This window comes from Juglans microcarpa x Juglans regia, chromosome 1S, assembly GCF_004785595.1.
Source record: "Juglans microcarpa x Juglans regia isolate MS1-56 chromosome 1S, Jm3101_v1.0, whole genome shotgun sequence".
Taxonomy (NCBI): domain Eukaryota; kingdom Viridiplantae; phylum Streptophyta; class Magnoliopsida; order Fagales; family Juglandaceae; genus Juglans; species Juglans microcarpa x Juglans regia.
The window spans coordinates 26,138,969-26,158,070 of NC_054595.1; the positions used below are offsets into that span (position 1 = coordinate 26,138,969).

Here is a 19,102-nt window from a genome sequence, read left to right on the forward strand (position 1 = left end):
TTATCATGCATTTTTTTTAAAAAATGAGTTATGTTACATACATAATGTTTACGTATTTTTTGCACACTTTACTGATGTAATTGATCAAAATTATTATTTTATATTAAAAAAATGATGCACCTAATCACATTAGTAGAGTACACAAAAAGTATACAAAAATTTATGTACAAAGAGTTTCTGGCAAAAAAATTAAAATTTTTATTTAAATTTTATATTTATTCACTTTTTTTAAAAAGAATGTGTAACGTTTGCACACTCTATAATTATAAATATTATTTCTCTATTTTTTTAAAAAATTGATAAATTTAAGCCTTGAATATAAAAAAACTATTTTTATTTTTATTTTTAAAAAGAAATACGCAATATTTGACTACTATAAAAAAGTTAAAGAGTAATATTATATATAATTATATAGTGCCGTTACATAATTATTTAAAATAAAAATAAAATTTATTATTAAAAAATTATTTTTTTTTATATAAATATAATATTTTTTATTTTCTCTAAAAAAGATTGCACATTGCTGCGCACTTTACTCTAGGACGACAAATACCTTTCCCGAAGTTTATCCAACTTTGCTTTTTGCATCAGTCGAAACAAAGGTCAAAGCACGTCCGCTGCTAATGGCGGAAGTTTCCACGATTGCCTCGCAATCCCATCTCCCAAGACCCTTAATTTGTCTGCGACTATACACTGACACGGTCAAGGCGCAAACTGTATCGAAACCAATCTTTACCGTCCGTTCTGACCCGTAGAATGATAAACGGAAATGGGTGCATTGGATGACAACGCAAGGCGATCGAAGACTCTTACGAAGCTCCCGAAGTTTATCCAACTTTGCTTTTTGCATCAGTCGAAACAAAGGTCAAAGCACGTCTGCTGCTAATGGCGGAGGTTTCCACGATTGCCTCGCAATCCCATCTCCCAAGACCCTTAATTTGTCTGCGACTATACACTGACACGGTCAAGGCGCAAACTGTATCGAAACCAATCTTTACCTTCCGTTCTGACCCGTAGAATGATCAACGGAAATGGGTGCATTGGATGACAACGCAAGGCGATCGAAGTTTGCTAGACCGAGACATTGAACCAAGCATGAACATGTTCATTCCTTAACTGGAAAGCAACCCAGGCCCTAACGTGCTTATATATATGCACATATATGCTGCAGAAATATTTACCAATCAAACTCGATCCAGTTAACGATTCTCTTTTCCAACCACGTACAGGCTTAATCAACTACTGCTTCCAAGATATCAACTGCGAAAATGGTGAGTTGCATATATATATATATATATATATATATTTCTGATCTGTAAAGCCGCAATATTCGGTCACAGATTAACAGAGCCATTTTTGAGTTTATTTGAAACTTACATTCAGAATACGATTTGAGTTTTTATTTGGAACTTAAAGTTTAGATATTGGACTAATAATTTTTGTACTTCTGGTATGCCCCTGCAGCCTCTTTCACTCAAGATCGAGGTATTGTTTTGTTTTGCTTTTTCTTATTTATTTATACATATGTAAATGGACAATCTCTGTTAAATGAATTAATTTCAAGCTGCTCAACTCACCTGCTTGCTGTTTTCTGCAACAGAAAGAATATGTTCAAAACTCAGAAAGAGTAAAATCTGTGGATTTTCATCCAACTGAGCCATGGTAATTTACATATCTCCTTTAATTTTCCCATACATGCATGAAAACAAAGGAAAGCTATCTATATCAGATTAGTATCAAGCAAAATGGATTTTTCAATAGTACTTGCTGGTCATTATCTAAAGTATATTGCTGCACAATGCTTTCTGTTGCAGGATTCTTGCAAGTTTGTATTCAGGCAGTCTTTGTATCTGGAACTACCAGTCACAGGTAAGCTGGCAATATTTTATATGTTAGGCGTACCTTTGACTGATCTTTGAGTACTGTTTCTGTGCTTCAAACACTTTTGACTTGTATTTATTATTTTTCTCTCTCTAAGCATTTGATGCTAACCTTTTTTATCCAATTCCAGACACTGGAGAAGTCTTTCAAGGTCACTGAGTCCCCAGGTAATTAATGACACGCATGTAGTTTTTTTTTACATTCCAGTACTTTTCCATAGAAGCTGTATGTGCGTGTATTCTTGAGCATGTTTTAGATTGACATTCTTTTTTATATATGTGCTTGCAGTCAGGTCAGCAAAGTTCATTGCACGCGAACACTGGGTGGTTGCTGGAGCAGATGACAAGTTTATTCGGGTATACAATTTCAACACACTGGATAAGACCAAAGAATTTGAGGCACACGAAGATTTCATCAGATCTGTGGCCGTCCATCCTACCCTTCCCTATGTGCTGTCAGCGTCCGATGACAAAGTTATAAAGCTCTGGGACTGGGAGAAGGGTTGGGTCTGTACTCAGACTTTCGAGGGGCATTCACACTATGTAATGCAAGTTGCATTCAACCCAAAAGACACCCTTACTTTTTCAAGTGCATCCCTTGATGGAACCATAAAGGTATTATATATAGGCCTTATCTTTTCGCTTCTGGCATAATTGTAAACTGCAACTTTCTTTTCAAGTCTGTTAATGGCTCCTCTTCTAGGTATGGAATCTGAGCTCTCCTGCTCCAATCTTTACGTTGGAAGGCCATTCGAAGGGTGTAAACTGCGTTGATTACTTCACTGGCAACGATGAAACAAAGCTTTTAACTGGTTCTGATGATTTTACTGCTAAGGTTTGCAACCGGCCTATCTCCTTCTTCTTCGGCTAAGTAGAGATTTTTCATATGCACTTGTGGTTATCATTAATTTGAATTTATTCATTGAGACTAGCTATAATTTTATGAGATAAACAGGTGTGGGATTATCAACGCAAAAGTTGCCTGCAAACCCTAGAAGGCCACCAGCACAATGTTACATTGATATGTGCTCATCCAGAGTTTCCCGTAATTATTACTGGTTCAGAGGACGGAACTATTTGCATATGGGATGCCACCACCTATAGGTAACTCGATCTTCATGATTCAAATTTTCCATATTCTGATACCAGGCAGGAGATCAATTGAAATACATGCATGCATTAGAACTACTGTCGTCAGACTTTAATTTACAGGCTCAATAATTTACAGGCTCGAGAACACATTGAACTATGATCTCGGAAGAGTTTGGGTGGTTGGATACAAAAAAGGATCAGATCGGTAAGACTCTATTCTTCTAGCTTTTTGTGTGAGTCGTAGGAAGAGGTACTTTAAGTCACTGTTACATCCAAACATATGAAAATATCTGTTCTTTTTTGAGAGAATATATGAATAATCTTAGTACCATTATCAGTTTGCTGCCCACAGCATGAGGAGAAAATCATTAATTCCAATATCTAATGTGTACTTTACTTATACTTCCTTGCTAATATCATGATCCCTACTCCCTTCAGGGTTGTATTTGGTTGTGACAAAGGAACAATTATGGTCAGTCTGAAGAGTACTTAGAAGCTGAGATACGGTGAAACAACTATATATTTGGGGATGAGAAGTACGTACTTGGAGGAATGAAGTACTGATCATCCGCTGCTGCTTACTGCTCTACTCCTGGTCCCCTGTACTACTGTTTTCTTATGAATAAATTTGTCTATCTTCGAGTTGAAGAGCAACACTAGCTAGCTAGATCAATGAATGAAGCGTTTGATCACCCTACCCCTGCTGCTGCTGCTGTTTTGATTGTGTGATCTGAAATAACTGCCACAAGGAATTACTTCTTGTCGTGTCCATAGATATTATGTTATAGCTACCTCCAAGGATATTAATGTACTCTTTCTACTGTTTATATATGCATGTGGTGTGTTTCTTTGAATTCCAATGGCTTCTCATCTCTATGTCCTAGCAGTGGAATGTAGTACCTATGTTTAAATTAATAAATTCAGTCTGAAATATTATTGCAATACACTGTCCTGAACACCAATTGGAGTACCGCAATTTGGGGATCTATGGAGTAATTAAGAAGAGATGAATGCTTTAGCCATAAAAGAATCTCATAAAATTAAATTTACAAACTGACGTAATTTGAAGTGATATATTAGATTGTAAAATTATTTTTATTGTAAAGTAGATTTAACGTATTATATGAAATCATACTAGTTTATAAATTTATTTTTATGCGATCATTTTGTAGTTGTAGTATTTCTCAATTAAGAATAACCCAATACGGAAAAAAAAAAGTTTTAAATTGTAATCTTGAATAATAATTTTCCCATTTGCAGTCCTGCATTTACAGGGGATTGAATTAAAATTTGTACATCATTGCAAAAAGAAATGTCAGTTCCCTTCCTCTCTCCTCGCCAACAACGTTTCCAAAATCACGCAATGCCCACTCGCAGGAGGGTTAAGATAGCTTGAAAGGATCTCGAAAAAAAAAAAAAATAACTTGGAAGGGCCCAGTCCATTCTAACATGCCCAGCCCGCATAGGCCCAAGTTGGAAAGCCTGCCAGTGAAAGAAGACGTTCAGCTAGATCGAGCGTGTTGCAGCTCTTCTTTTGTATGCCGCCCCACTCTTTCTGTTGGACTCTTTTTTTTTTTTAATATTTTTTTAATTTATTTAAACATTTTTAAAAAATAAAAAAATACACTAATATATTTAAAATTACTTCTTTAATTATCAAATAAAAAAATAAAAAATTTTTTACGGAGCGGTAAGAATGAGGGATATAGTAGTATTTCTTTTGAGTGTGGCTATATATTAATCGTAGTCTTCGCACACTTTATAATTTTTTATTTTTTATTTTTTGAACTCGATGTGCTGCAGTTATATAGTCTGATATAAATAATTTCACATTTCTCTTCTTCTATGTACGGTCGATTTTGCATCTGCGCTCGTCGCTGACATGCGTCAAAGGCTGTTTTATATTAAAAAAAAACATAAAATAGCATAATGAAGAGACTACGAGTCTCTTCTTCACCGCCAAATCCATTTTTGCCATATTTGAAAAAGCCATTTTCTCCTTCAGATCCATCTTCGAAAAAGCCATTCTCCCCAGATCTATTTTTCCGTTCGTCATCTCCCATTTTCGCACCCCATTTTTGTGGGTGTCTCACGTCTCTCTCTCGTTTATCAGATCCCGCTATTCCCTTCGGCGAACCACGTGAACTCGTTGAAGCAAAGAAGACGGAGAGAGAGGCTCAATCATACTTAATCATGCCACCAGACAATGCCCCTCTTGCAGGATCCTGCCATGTCTTGAAAAGATCTTGAATCAGCTCCTGTCGATGGGCCCGAGCACAAACCAAACTAGCATACATTTTGATTTCCGACCAATCTTTAGATGCCACAACCTGAAGACAAAGATCAAGTTCCATAGTATGTTAAATAAATAAAAAAAATCTTGAAACAGGTCAAGCATATATGTACTGAAGAATACAACACAAAAGCATAATCAAGCTAAGCGCAGTAATAAACTGAAATAAAAAACAGTTGCAATTGAAGGGCTTGAATCCTCTCTTGGATGAGGATAGGTAACATCAGCACCAAAGGTATATGCCTTGACAGTGCATCCACTCCCTTTGGCGAACCGTTTGAACCAAAGCATGAAACGGTGCGTTTCACAAAAATCTCAGTTCTTCCCACAAGTTTTTGGCAGTCCTTTGTCTCCCACCCATTTGGCAGCACATCGTTTCATTAACCGAGTTTGCCATGTCATTTTCGCCCAATGGGTGTGCAAGCTCGATTGAAGTTTTTATTTATTTTAAGATCGGGAAGTAGAGTCTGTATGTTGAGATTCTAGTTGTCATTTTGATTAATTATTAATGATAAAAAATATTTGACAAAATCTACGTTTGAAAAACAGAAGAATTTACAATTTTTTCACTTATTCAAAGTTTGATAATTCTTTTTTAATAATGTTAGATACATTTTTACGGTATAAATTCTAAGACTGTAAATATAATTTTTCTTAAAAAAAAGTTGATGTTATTACAATTTTTAATATTTAAAAACTGATTAAATTATTTATAAATACATAATTATCAAAATGTTTTGAGTAATTCAATCCCCATCGGATCATAATATCATATTGATATTACCATTGCCAGATCCACAAACAGTGTCTCCCTTATCCTACGCCGTTTCGCACCTGGATACCCCTTCAGTGGCAGTTTCGTTAATATGTATCTCGTAACTACAAAGCAAAATATTTTCACAGCTCTCTCCAATTCAACACCAAACCCCTCCTCCTATCTCTCCCTCTCCGATCTATCGGGCTCGGGGATTTCGATCTTCGATTTCGTGGTTCCGATCAAAGCTATTACATTATATAGTCTGCAAGAATGGTAAGATTTCCTATTCCATTGCATTTCTCAAACGCTTTCGCATTTTGTTACAGCTTAGATCTGGCACAAATTCCCTTCGATTTGATCGTAATTTCTGATCAAGTAGTCTATTAGATAGAGCTGAAGTGTTTTTTTATTAATTAGTGCGAATGTGAGACTTAGAATTATATACGCTATTTCGTTTCTACGACATCTGGTGTTTGGCTGATAACTAACTCGTCTTTTTTTTTTTTTGGTTTTATTATTGGCGCCTGCGCAGCCTCTCAGACTGGAAATTAAGGTACCTTAAAATTAGATCTCAAGTCGCCGTTGTTTGCTATAGTTTTTCCTTCCTGAATTTTGGCATTATCTAGTACTTGGTTGCCGATGAATCGTCATTTTAATGTTTTAAAGATTTCGTAGAAACCCGGCTGGCTGTGGATTTGAAAATTTAAAATTGCCTGAGTAACGGTCACTTCTTGTTAAACTTTGTATCAGAGAAAGCTTGCTCAAAGATCAGAGAGAGTAAAGTCTGTGGATCTGCATCCTACCGAACCATGGTAAGTTACAATTTTCTAGAGCAATGCTATATACAAGTGCCTGAATTATGTGGGAAAATTTAATTACGAAGAATGCATTTTCTATGCTAAATCATGACTTTAGTGACTATGTGATTTAAGATATTAATGTTTATTATAGAAATTAAAGGGCAATGACATGTAATTCTTGTTGCAGGATTCTTGCGAGTTTGTATTCAGGAACCGTGTGTATCTGGAACTACCAATCACAGGTGTGCTAGTGTAAGATGCACAATAATGACATGTGAAATTACAATTACTACTTCCGTTTTTGGGCATTTTTGTTGTCAATTGTAACAACGTGTGATCTGTAAAAAAGCTATCAACAAGTTCTACTGAATTTATTTGTATTTTCAGAGATCTTTTGATGGATCTCCTTTAACTCAAACAGATGGACACACAGAGTCTTCCATGAGGACTGTGCACCACATGTAATCTGTCAGGGGACACTGTACTAAACAGTTTCCAAATAAATGGTTGTCATCACATGTATAGAAATTATGTGGAAAAGAATGTCGTAGTGTGTGATGACTTGTGGAAAGTGCTAGTCACATCTGCACAATTACTTCAAAAGGACTAGTCAATTTGAAACTTCCCTAGAATCACTTAGAAAACCTAGTTTCACCTGGGAAGTAGCTAATGTGGAACTTAGCACCCATGACTACCCTTATAAACCAGTCACCCTATGTGGGTTATCCATACTCCCAATGTGGGACTGGGGTGTTACACAGTGACAACAACTGTTTCACTTGATGATGATGAAAGCCCCAATGCTTGTGCTAAAATGGTGCCATTTAGTTTTATGGTTCAGCTTTTGTCCTCTTCATAATCTGTGTCAAATAAGTGCCACGTGTAACTGAACTAACAAGAACTCTGTTGTCTGTTCATTCCGTGTTTTATGCCCAGCACTTATGAAGACAGCATGTGCACCTACATTTTAACCAACATGGATGTATTGAAGTACCTTTTGTTTTATTTGGTATTTCATGACTTATACAGGTGTTGTTTGCTAATAAAAAGATATCCGTATATTATTGAAATGTTAGAACAAAGTATTTGCATTTGCTTCCTTTCTCATGGAGGCTCTTTAGCCTGCCTTAGGAGTTTTCGACCATTATTGCTAACTAATTTTTATTTAGAGTCCTTTGGAGTAGTTATCTCTAACTTTAATATCCTTTTCACTATACCAGACCACAGCAAAGTCTTTTGAGGTTACAGAATTACCAGGTACCTAATGCACAATGTTACTTTGCTTGCTTATCCCCCCCTGCCTGATGAGGTTGCTGAAACATCTTTTGTCATATTCATTGATGCTGGTTTAGTTAGGTTGCTAAAGCTATGTCTCTATTTGCAGTTAGGTCTGCCAAGTTTATAGCACGCAAGCAATGGGTTGTTGCTGGAGCTGATGACATGATTATTCGTGTATACAATTACAACACAATGGATAAGATAAAAGTATTTGAGGCACACACTGACTACATTAGATGTGTAGCTGTCCATCCTACCCTTCCGTATGTGCTGTCATCATCTGATGATATGCTCATAAAGCTTTGGGATTGGGAGAAAGGTTGGATGTGTACACAGATTTTTGAGGGGCATTCCCATTATGTGATGCAAGTGACATTTAATCCAAAAGACACCAACACATTTGCCAGTGCATCTCTCGATCGCACGATAAAGGTATGATGAGATTTGTTGATGATTAATTTTTTCTTGAAACTTGCCTCATCTGGTATAATTATGCTGATAATGCTCTAGTTTTATGTTCTTTCTAGATTTGGAATCTTGGCTCCCCTGACCCAAATTTTACATTGGATGCCCATCAAAAAGGTGTCAATTGTGTTGACTACTTTACGGGTGGTGATAAACCTTATCTGATTACTGGTTCTGATGATCACACTGCCAAGGTCTGTGGCCTGTTCCTTTTTTTTTTTAAGATTTTTTTGTTTAAATTTATGTTCAATGATCTGGAACATTTATGGATAGAATAAATCCTATGAAAGCAGGTGTGGGATTATCAGACCAAAAGCTGTGTCCAGACATTAGAGGGCCACACACACAATGTCTCTGCGGTATGTTTTCATCCAGAACTTCCTATAATAATAACTGGTTCTGAAGATGGGACAGTTCGCATATGGCATTCTACCACGTATAGGTAATTTGTTTTGTACTAAACTTTCTGAGTTTTGTCTGTAAAATTGCCTTGGCCCTTGACCTTTTTTTGTGCCTTATTTTCTCCTTTAGACTTTTTCTTGGGTGTGAATAATTTTTTTTTTTTCCTTCACAACAGTTCCCTTCAGTAATGATGAATGATTTTGAATTGAAGCCAGTGTTCATAAATGAGTTCTTATATGATGTAATGGAAACAGTTGCTATCATCTCATTTCTTTCAGATGCTTGCCTTCCTCCCTTCTCTTATGCCTTGCATGTTCCTACTTCGTAGATAACCTTATCAAACAATATTCTGTTGGCAGAAGCTCTAGGGAATTGTGAGTGTTTTAGGGAAATGAATAATACATCTTCCGCACAATTTTCTTTCTTGCTTATGGAAAAATAAGAACCGATCATTGGTCACCCTCTATTTTTTTGTGTGCTAAATGGTTGAGTCGGGTTGGAGTTTCAAATTTAAATCCACCTTAGGTCGACAATGCTTTTTATCAGTAAATAAGAATTTTATTAAAGTAGGCGAAGCCAAGTCGACACTGTTGAAACTTATGTATATCCTTTTTTGTCTTTGTCTCCTGTTTCTTCTCTTTTTATCTATGAATTTTGTTGCATAATTTAGTGTGTCCTTCTCTAGAAAATCCTAGTAATACATAATGGAGTTTTTTCTTTCTCCTAACCCTCGACTTCCAGACATATAACAGTTCATTTACTTGCAGGCTTGAGAACACATTGAATTATGGTCTTGAAAGAGTTTGGGCTATTGGATATATGAAAGGTTCACGTCGGTAAGTTTCTCGATTAGGTTTCTTTTAATTGAATATCATGATTGTTTCTCCTATAAGTTTTGAATACTTTTTTAATGCATTTTCGCTCTTGGATATTAGAAATATTTTGAGTTGGTCCAGACCATCTGATGGGGAATTTTAATTTGTGAAGTTTGGATATTTGCTTAGACAGCGTGAGAAGCATTCTTTCAATTGTTGGTTTTGTATCCTGATACCTCTCTTCTTGAGTTGCTTGCTTCCATGAATCAAAAGTCTTTGTATAAGGTCGAGTTTGTGGATAATTTGGTCCATTTCTTACTTTGATGAAGTTGTTTTATACTATTCAAAACTATTGTTTCTGTCCAGGGTTGTGATTGGTTATGATGAAGGATCTATTATGGTGAAGCTTGGTCGAGAAGAACCTGTTGCTAGCATGGACAACAGTGGAAAGATCATATGGGCGAAACATAATGAAATTCAAACTGTGAACATTAAGAGTGTGGGAGCAGATTTGGAGGTTTGAACTCAATTATACAGACCCTAAGTTTGCTGAATGACATGATATTCTGAAATAAATGTTAGTTTTTGTGACTATAACTTCTGTTTGCTTTACTTATTAGGTTGCTGATGGAGAAAGACTTCCTTTGGCCGTTAAGGAGTTGGGAACCTGTGATCTTTACCCACAGGTGATATGGCATCCTTTTGGTCTCATTTGAGTTCCATTTAATTATGTTTGTGTTGTCATTACTTCTACTTCTACCATGTTATCCTCATGATGTGATGATGATAATAACCTATTAAAAAAAAAAGTAGTCCTCATGATAATAAAGATATATATTTTTGTTTCGTTGACATGTACATTATCTTTCTGATATCCTGTCTGATTGAGTTGCCTCTTTTATAAAGAGCTTTCTCAGTGTGAGCTATTCCATGCTTATGCGTTGGTGGTTCCTGTTTAGTACTAGTAGGATTTTTTAGAATTTTCCAAAACTTCTTAGATTTCTCTCATCTTCATTACCAAACATACAAAACACAAAAATGTATCACTCAAAAATATTTCCACTTCTCATTTCAACATTTTTTCACTTATTCAATTAAAATAATATCAATTTTTTATAAGTTAAAATAATATCAAAAATTAAAAATATTACATTACTTTAAAAAAAAAAAAATTTAACCAGGCTAGCCACCACCGTGGTGGCCACCCCTTGGGCAGCTCGATCTGAGCCACCCATGGGGGTACCGATAGTTTGTCTTTTTAATAAGAATAATAATAATAAGAAGAAGAAGAAGAATAAAAACAACAACAACAACCCATAAAACTTTTCACAAAAACCCATACAACTTTATCTTCCAAAAGTTCTTAAACTCTTTCTCACTTCTCAACATTCACTTAGTCATTTGGGTCAAATAATAACCCAGAACTTTCACAAAAACCCATAAAAATTTATCTTCCAAAAGTTCAACCCCGAACTTTCACAAAAACCCATAAAACTTTATCTTCCAAAAGTTCTTAAACTCTTTCTCACTTCTCAACATTCACTAATCATTTGGGTCAAATAATAACCCAGAACTTTCACAAAAACCCATAAACTTTATCTTCCAAAAGTTCTTAAACTCTTTCTCACTTCTCAACATTCACTTAATCATTTGGGTCAAATGTATGGAAATAAAGTAATATCAATAATTCTGTGAGAATAGAAGAGTATGTGAAATTCACAAAACTTACAAAACTGACTTCTTATTCCTTGCTTTATTTCCCAGGTTTTAGTTTCTTTCTGAAGTCTATAGGTTTTGATTTCTCATATCCCATTTTATTTGTTTCTATGCATATAAGAACAGTTTTCTGCTATGCAGTTTTCCATGGAATTATCACCTAAAGTCATTTATACATAGAACTGAGTTGTGATTAGTATCATGAAAGCTTTCTGTGTAAGTTGATTTTTAGCTGTGAAGTGTATGTGGGCTACACCTATTTCATTAATAAAAGCATCTATGACTTATATAAAAAAAAAAGGCTGTTAAGTTTCTGTGATAGAAAAAAAGTGCTTCTTGTTCCAAGATAATGATTCTATTTCTTGTTTCAGGAGAGCAGAATTTTTTTTTTCTTCATACCAAAATGCATTATGATTAACTTGATATGGAATGAAAACTGTTATCTAACGTGTGTAGAGTATTAGGATATGATTTGAAAAATTGGTTCTATATGACCTGCTATAATTCATGGGCAGTCTGTGCATTTATCAAAAGAAAAATTCATGGGCAGTCTCCGTTTGCAAATGGAAATATGAGGAAATGTTATTAAATTATTCCATTATTTACTTAAAAAAAAATGTGGAAATGATTTTTTGTTCCAGTAGGTAGTATGAATAAAAGATTTTTTAAAAAATGTCTTCACAAATTTCTTATAAATTGTTTATCTATCTGCATGTATTATTGAGTTTATTGTTGACTATCTTTTATCTCAGAGCTTGAAGCACAACCCTAATGGGAGGTTTGTTGTTGTCTGTGGAGATGGTGAGTACATTATCTATACGGCTTTGGCGTGGAGAAACAGGTCATTTGGTTCGGCTTTGGAAATTGTTTGGTCATCAGATGGAGAATATGCTGTTAGAGAGAGCACATCAAAGATTAAGATTTTCAGCAAAAATTTCCAGGTTTGTCTTCTTTAATTTAAAAACACATTATCCAATATACCTACTTATCTTCAGTCTCTTCCCTCTCCTCATTGGTGTAGTCAGCCGTTTAGAGCAGTTATGGAGACTTTCTGTGGGGTGCTTTGGGTGAGGAAATTTAGTTCCATTTGGTAACTTGGTCGAAGGTGTGCTTTCCAATTCTTGAGGGAGTTTTGTGGGTTCGGAATTTAATTTATTTAATTATTTTTTGTTGGAGAAGTCGTTTTGACACTATACTCATGAGAGATAGATCCTTCGGAGGTTGGTGGTCGACTTCAAATACGATGGTTCCTGGGAGTGTGGTATCAAATCGGGTCAATGGGTCCTATGGGGTTGGTTTTCTGAAAGAATATTAGGAGGGACAGGAATCTTTCACGACTAACTCGTTTTGTGGTGGTGAGGAGTCAATAAAATTTTGGCATGATGTGTGATGCCGGAACCAGCCACTTAAGGAAGATCTCTTGAAGATATATTTTATAGCATGTGCTTTGAGTATGTGGAGCTCTTTGGTTCTTTCTTTAACCAAGTATACTCTACCAGTTTGAGGGGAGGGGAGCTAAATGTGTTCGTTACCTTTCAGTCTGAACTTAAGTCCTACAAGGTCTTATTTCCCCCTTATGGTATTCCCTTTCCTTGGGGGAACATATGGTGTTGTAGGGCTCCCTTGAGAGGGGTTTTTCTCCTGACTGCAGCACTAGGAAAGATCCTCACAATGGACAACTTAGGGGAGGTTTGGATACAAAAAGCCCCCCATCTCATCTTATCTCATCTCATCTAATCATTACAATTTTTCCGAATTTCCATACAAAATACAATAAACAATTCAACTTTTTCAAATTTCAAAACAAAAATAATATTCTAACTATATTTTATTCAACTTTCAAATTTCATCTCATCTCAACTCACAATCCAAACCTCCCCTTATGCAGATTACATGTTATTGTAGTCAATTGGTACTATATGCATAATAAGCATGGGGAGACCGGAGTGCATTTGTTACTTCACAATGAGATAGTCGGTTCTCTATGGAAATCAATCCTCGGTTTTTGTTTTCGTTTTCGTTTTATGCTTCTAGAATGTAATTATGTGTTTCTTTTGTATACTTTCTGTGTATATGGGCTTCGCCTATTTCATTCAATGAATAAAAATGTTTTTATTACTTATCAGAAAAAAAAAAAAAAAATCAATTCTTGGCCGCTTCAGGCTAGTTTGGGTTATGCCTCACCAGATAGCCATTGTGCATCCTAGTTTTTGTTTTCAGGAGTTTTTGCATCTTTTTTCTTTTTCTGTTTAAGCGCTTTTTTTCCTCGGCTAACACCCTTTTAGCTTATTAATAAAAGTTTCTTAAAAAGAATTTTTTTTGTCAATTATGTTGGAAGCTGATTTTCAGTGTCATTTCCTCTAAAACAAATATGATGCTTGGACATTTGGATGGGCAGTTGTAAAATATGTTTCCAGGTCCAGTGCCTTGGTTTTGAAATTGTCTCACTTATCAGTTATCAGTATCATGTACTAATTCTTAGATTTTATATATTAGTTCCAGTTCAGTTTTGTTTTGTTGAACTTTTGTTGACTTTAATGGAGATTTCATATATCAGGAAAAGAGGAGTGTGCGACCAACCTTCTCAGCTGAGCATATTTATGGGGGAGCTTTATTGGCAATGTGCTCAAATGATTTTATTTGTTTCTATGATTGGGCTGAATGCAGGTTGATTCGACGGATTGATGTTAATGTGAAAGTAAGCAATTGCATATTATTGTGTTCCTTTCAGTTGCCCATTATTTTCATCTATTCTGCTCCCTATGTTTCACTCTTTCATTTTGACATGTCAGAACCTCTATTGGGCCGATAGTGGAGATTTGGTGGCCATTGCTAGTGATACATCATTCTACATCCTGAAATACAGTGTAAGGATCTTTTCAATTGTGATGTACCACGTAAAAAGTTTCTTTTCCGGAGACTAGATTTTTTTTTTCCATTTCATGTCCCCACATATGTTGCTTGTGTGTTTTAGTGAATTTTATTGTAAACTTGATTTGATGTTAATGTCTCAGCGAGATGTAGTTTCTTCTTATTTCGATAGTGGAAGACCTGTTGATGAACAAGGTGTTGAGGATGCCTTTGAACTTCTTCATGAAGTGAATGAACGCGTCAGGACTGGTATATGGGTTGGGGATTGTTTCATTTATAACAACTCCTCCTGGAGGCTTAATTACTGTGTTGGTGGTGAGGTATTGTATAGTCCATATTTGGTTCAAAGTTGTCTAACATATCCAGATATTATCCATCCATGGATTTGGCAGGGCCATCTTAATACGTACTCTATTTATTTAGGTAACCACAATGTTTCATTTGGACCGGCCTATGTATTTGTTGGGTTATCTTGCTGGTCAAAGTCGGGTTTATCTAATTGACAAAGAGTTCAAGTAAGTAGGGTATTGGTGGCTGTCCTTGGAAGTCAAATTGGCAGTTGACTTCGTCGTTAACCTTTTATTGTTTATTCCATTTGGTCATGCAGTGTTATAGGATACACATTACTTGTTAGCTTGATCGAGTATAAGACACTTGTAATGCGTGGAGACCTGGAAAGGGCCAGTGAAGTTTTACCATCAATTCCTAAAGAGCATCATAATAGGTGTGTATCACGTTTGGATTGGCAAAATGGTGGAATATGTCAAATTTGATGGATGAAAATGTTTCTTGGATCCTAATTATTAGTTGTCTCTTATTGATAGTGTGGCTCGTTTCTTGGAATCACGTGGAATGATCGAGGATGCTCTTGAAGTAGCTACGGACCCTGATTATAGATTTGAGCTAGCTATACAGCTTGGAAGATTAGAGGCTGCAAAGGTATACCTATTTCCTTTGTTCCTAAGAGGATATGAGTACCCTTGAGAGCTATTATCTACTCAGGCATTCAAACGTTAATCTCCTTTTGAAGAATGACATGTCAATTTATCAATTTTTTCTTGATTAATATGCCTTTTTTGTGTGCAGAGCATTGCCTCAGAAGTGCAGAGTGAGTCTAAATGGAAGCAGTTGGGAGAATTAGCAATGTCCACTGGAAAGGTGTTGAATTATATTACAATAATTATTTCAGTCTCTGTTCTAGAACTATGTATATGGCTTTGCCTATTCTTTGATCAATAAAATTTGTTTACTTATCAAAAAAATATATATTTCAGTCTGATCAGCGCATCCCCACATTAGACCGATCAAAACATCCCCGCATTAGAATGACAGGATACTGTATTGATTAATTTTGAACGCATTTGATTTTCTTAAGTGAACCGCAATTTATGTTGGGTTTATGTAGAACTTTTTTTGTGACTTGGAATTAAGGCGAGGCCCTTTGGAACATTTTAAAAAGAGTGAACATCTCATTTAACACATTTATCTAGGGTTAAAAGAATGATTCTAATGTAGATCTGATACATTTATAATCAAATTTTCATTTTCTATTTGCAGTCTCCTATTAGATGCTGCAGCTTGATTTTCTGTGGTGGATTCTTACTTCCTTCACTGTTGCATAGATTGCTCTATGAGCCACACTTCTGAACCTATCCTATCAAATGTTTGTTTTGTTTAGATTTTCTCACTTAATTGGTATTCCTCTCTTGTTGGGGTGTTGCAGTTAGAAATGGCTGAGGAATGTTTAAAGCGTGCAATGGATTTGAGTGGTTTATTGCTGCTCTATTCTTCTTTAGGGGACGCTGAGGGGATATCAGAACTTGCATCCCTTGCTAAAGAGCAGGGGAAGAACAATGTTGCATTTCTTTGCTTATTCATGTTGGGTAAATTGGAAGAGTGCCTCCAGCTGTTGTTGGAAAGGTATATTAGTTGTAATTGTATATTCTTTTTCTTTTGAACTTGAAATGGGAAACCACAATTCATGAAATTATATTCTGCAGCAATCGGATACCTGAGGCTGCCTTGATGGCACGATCTTATCTTCCAAGCAAGGTCTCAGAGATTGTCGCAATTTGGAGAAAGGACCTCAATAAGGTAACCATTTTTTGCCTGTTTGTTGTCTTGGTTTAGATTTTGTAAAAACAGGCTTGGGTAATCCAATATCAATTATATATTTGTGATAACAAATAAACAGTAGTCTGTTGTAATGACAAAAGCTGTGCATAATCATGCACATATACCTTCATTTATGTATCTATTCTTGTTTGATTGTGTAGATTATCTAACTTAAATTTGATTTTGCAGGTCAATCCTAAAGCTGCTGAATCTTTAGCTGATCCTGAGGAGTATCCTAATTTGTTTGAGGATTGGCAAGTTGCTCTCTCTGTGGAATCCAGAGTTGCAGAGACTAGGTATCAAAGCATTCATACATTTATCAGCTTTTTGCTGGATAATTTCTCCTTGAGATTCTTATCAAGCCTTTTTCATCTGTGCTATCCGAATTGGCAGTATTTATTTATTTTGGATCGGGAAGGAATACATAGTATTTATTAACCGCAGTCTTTTCATATCTTTCTAGAGGTGTTTATCCTCCTGCACACGAATATGTCAATCATGCTGATAGATCACACCACACACTTGTGGAGGCATTCAGAAACATGCAAGTGGATGATGAGGAACCCCTTGAAAATGGAGACACAAATCATGAGGTATACTCTACCTAGACATTAAAATATGGGCAACATTTTAAACTTGGGCTACTGCAAGTGAGATATCTGATGTATAGAATGGTACAACCTCTGCGGTTTCAATTTGTTGATTTAGTTGTATCAATTTGATTTCTGGTTTTTTCCTGATCATGTGAACTTCTGTTGTAACTATCTTTTGGCTAGTTCTTCAAATTTTTTTGGAATTTGGTTTAGTATGCTAATTTTTTTTGTATGGGTTATAGAGTGGAGAGGAACAGAATGTAGAGGAACACAATGGAGAAGAAGAAAGCCAAGAGGAGGCTGTCGTAGTGGATGTTGATTCAACAGATGGTGCAGTACTCGTTAACGGTAACGAGGCTGAAGAAGAGTGGGGTACGAATAATGAAGGAACCCCGTCCGCATAAAAGCAATTGGTTGGGCCAGTGTGAAAATCCAAATTTTGTATCTGGTGATTAATTGATTCTAAAGTGCCACTCCTAACTCCCATTCTCGCAACTTGCGTTTTTTTTTTTTTCCTTTTTCCCTCCTACTATATCTAATAGAACTAACCCTACAACTACTATTAGTTGTAATTATCCATTATTTTCCTTTTTATTGCTACTTTCATCCGTGCTATTGTTGTTTTATTACCAGTATGTATTATCTATAGGTACTACACTACCCATCTAAAAAGGAAAATCTATAGGTACCATATTGGGCATTAGTGTATGGGCATCAGAACATATGATTTCTGTGATATCACCATGCTGAAATGAGATTGGCATCTCAATCACCATAATGTGATATCAGTGAATTGGTGCTGTATTCATGGATAAATTGCCAGTTTGTGTGTGTATATATACATAGATATATTTTCTACTCTTGATTTGTGGTATGTGCTAGGAACTTGACTTACATGGCATCTTTTTTGTCTTTGCATATTCAGTTTTGGTTTACTTTTTATGTGTTTATGTTTTATGAATCGATATACACATCTTGACTTGGCTCTTGTTCCTTATTTCTGTTGGCAGTGCTTACGTCACACCAGTAGGTTCCAGCTGTATGGATCTCTTACTTGAGGTGAGAAGAGATGAGACCAAATTAAAAAAAAAAAAAAAAAAAAGGGACATCAGATGTAATGTATAGTTTCGATTGGCCCCATTTTATTTCCAAAGGTGGTTCCTCTTTTAATCTTCTTTTTCTCATTTTTTCAATACCAGGTTTCATGGATGACGCTATCTATAAGTGATTTTAGGGACTGGTTGTTTCTCTTACTTGATGGTGTGGCTTCGTAGGGCATTGAATTTTGTCACTGGACAAATAGTATAAAAAGAAGTTTCTTAGCTTCAGTTAATTTCTCTTTTAATTGTTTTTTTTTTCCCCTTTCTTTTTGGCATACCCAGAGGTGTTATCTCTATTTTTTTTTTTTTTTATTCCGCCATTGTGAATGTAGAAAAATGGATTAGTGATGATCACTCAGATTATATATTTTACTGTTTACATTGTTCAAGTCACTAAATTTTTCTGGTTCCCTTTGTTTGTTGAGGGAAATCTCTTATAATTTCGCCTTGGATTGTAAACATGCCTTATAACTAATCATTTCCTATTTGTTAGTTTTTATCAAAGTGATGGATGGATGGATGTTCCAATGACCTGTTTCTTGAATAGAGCTTGCACCTTTTAAGTTTTTCTCATCTTCTTACTATTTGGGTGAAGATTGTATGTTTGGGTTATTCGTATGATGATTGCCTTCATTTCAACAATTGCGAGAGGATGCAACAAACAAGAAATGGCTACAAATAATACCACAAATAAGGCAATGAAAAACCAACAAACAAAAAATGGCTACGATAAGCCGGACGCGAAGTCAAGAATATATCAACTCTTTTTTATCCGATATTAGACTCATGCATTTGGTTGTCTTTTTTTTTTTTTTTTTTAATTCTTGTTAAACTAAATGAATTTTTTTATTAATAATTCACACACAATACATTTGATAAGAAATAAAAAATAAAAAAATTATATGTGATGTGTAATATAAAGATA

At 35.4% G+C, this 19,102-nt stretch overlaps 2 protein-coding genes across 5 annotated transcripts; both read left to right on the plus strand.

Moving 5' to 3' along the window:
• Positions 1–1,130: 1,130 nt before the first annotated feature.
• Positions 1,131–3,826, plus strand: LOC121247773 (coatomer subunit beta'-2-like). Its single transcript, XM_041146214.1, has 10 exons — positions 1,131–1,271; positions 1,465–1,485; positions 1,601–1,662; positions 1,815–1,869; positions 2,012–2,048; positions 2,170–2,495; positions 2,584–2,715; positions 2,836–2,984; positions 3,109–3,177; positions 3,411–3,826. The coding sequence occupies exons 1-10, from the start codon at positions 1,269–1,271 to the stop codon at positions 3,463–3,465; spliced, it is 909 nt and encodes a 302-aa protein (XP_041002148.1). The 5' UTR covers positions 1,131–1,268; the 3' UTR covers positions 3,466–3,826.
• Positions 3,827–6,156: 2,330 nt separating this feature from the next.
• LOC121247762 (coatomer subunit beta'-2-like) lies at positions 6,157–18,676 on the plus strand. 4 transcript variants are annotated; one of them, XR_005937282.1, is made up of 26 exons: positions 6,157–6,295; positions 6,555–6,575; positions 6,773–6,834; positions 7,010–7,064; positions 8,043–8,079; positions 8,207–8,532; positions 8,628–8,759; positions 8,859–9,007; positions 9,735–9,803; positions 10,149–10,299; positions 10,403–10,468; positions 12,251–12,439; positions 14,056–14,196; positions 14,291–14,365; positions 14,513–14,689; positions 14,793–14,884; positions 14,977–15,093; positions 15,194–15,308; positions 15,456–15,527; positions 16,093–16,289; positions 16,367–16,463; positions 16,674–16,780; positions 16,948–17,077; positions 17,320–17,525; positions 18,088–18,136; positions 18,277–18,676. XR_005937282.1 is itself a non-coding variant. In XM_041146195.1 (26 exons), exons 1-25 carry the CDS (start codon positions 6,293–6,295, stop codon positions 18,105–18,107), a joined length of 2,730 nt encoding a protein of 909 aa, XP_041002129.1. In that variant the 5' UTR covers positions 6,157–6,292; the 3' UTR covers positions 18,108–18,136; positions 18,277–18,676. The 4 variants fall into 4 exon arrangements, 1 of the variants encoding a protein (XP_041002129.1); XM_041146195.1 differs by having other exon boundaries at positions 17,320–17,449; XR_005937283.1 differs by having other exon boundaries at positions 6,158–6,295; positions 16,370–16,463.
• The last annotated feature ends 426 nt before the right edge of the window (positions 18,677–19,102 follow it).

Excerpts from the sequence above, each read along its gene's own strand:
- LOC121247773 (XM_041146214.1), top strand. Across the intron at positions 2,049-2,169 it reads CAAGGTCACTGAGTCCCCAG|TCAGGTCAGCAAAGTTCATT; the intron begins GTAATTAATGAC and ends ATGTGCTTGCAG. Across the intron at positions 2,985-3,108 it reads TGGGATGCCACCACCTATAG|GCTCGAGAACACATTGAACT; the intron begins GTAACTCGATCT and ends AATAATTTACAG.
- LOC121247762 (XM_041146195.1), top strand. Across the intron at positions 6,835-7,009 it reads CTGCATCCTACCGAACCATG|GATTCTTGCGAGTTTGTATT; the intron begins GTAAGTTACAAT and ends TTCTTGTTGCAG. Across the intron at positions 14,690-14,792 it reads ATTACTGTGTTGGTGGTGAG|GTAACCACAATGTTTCATTT; the intron begins GTATTGTATAGT and ends CTATTTATTTAG.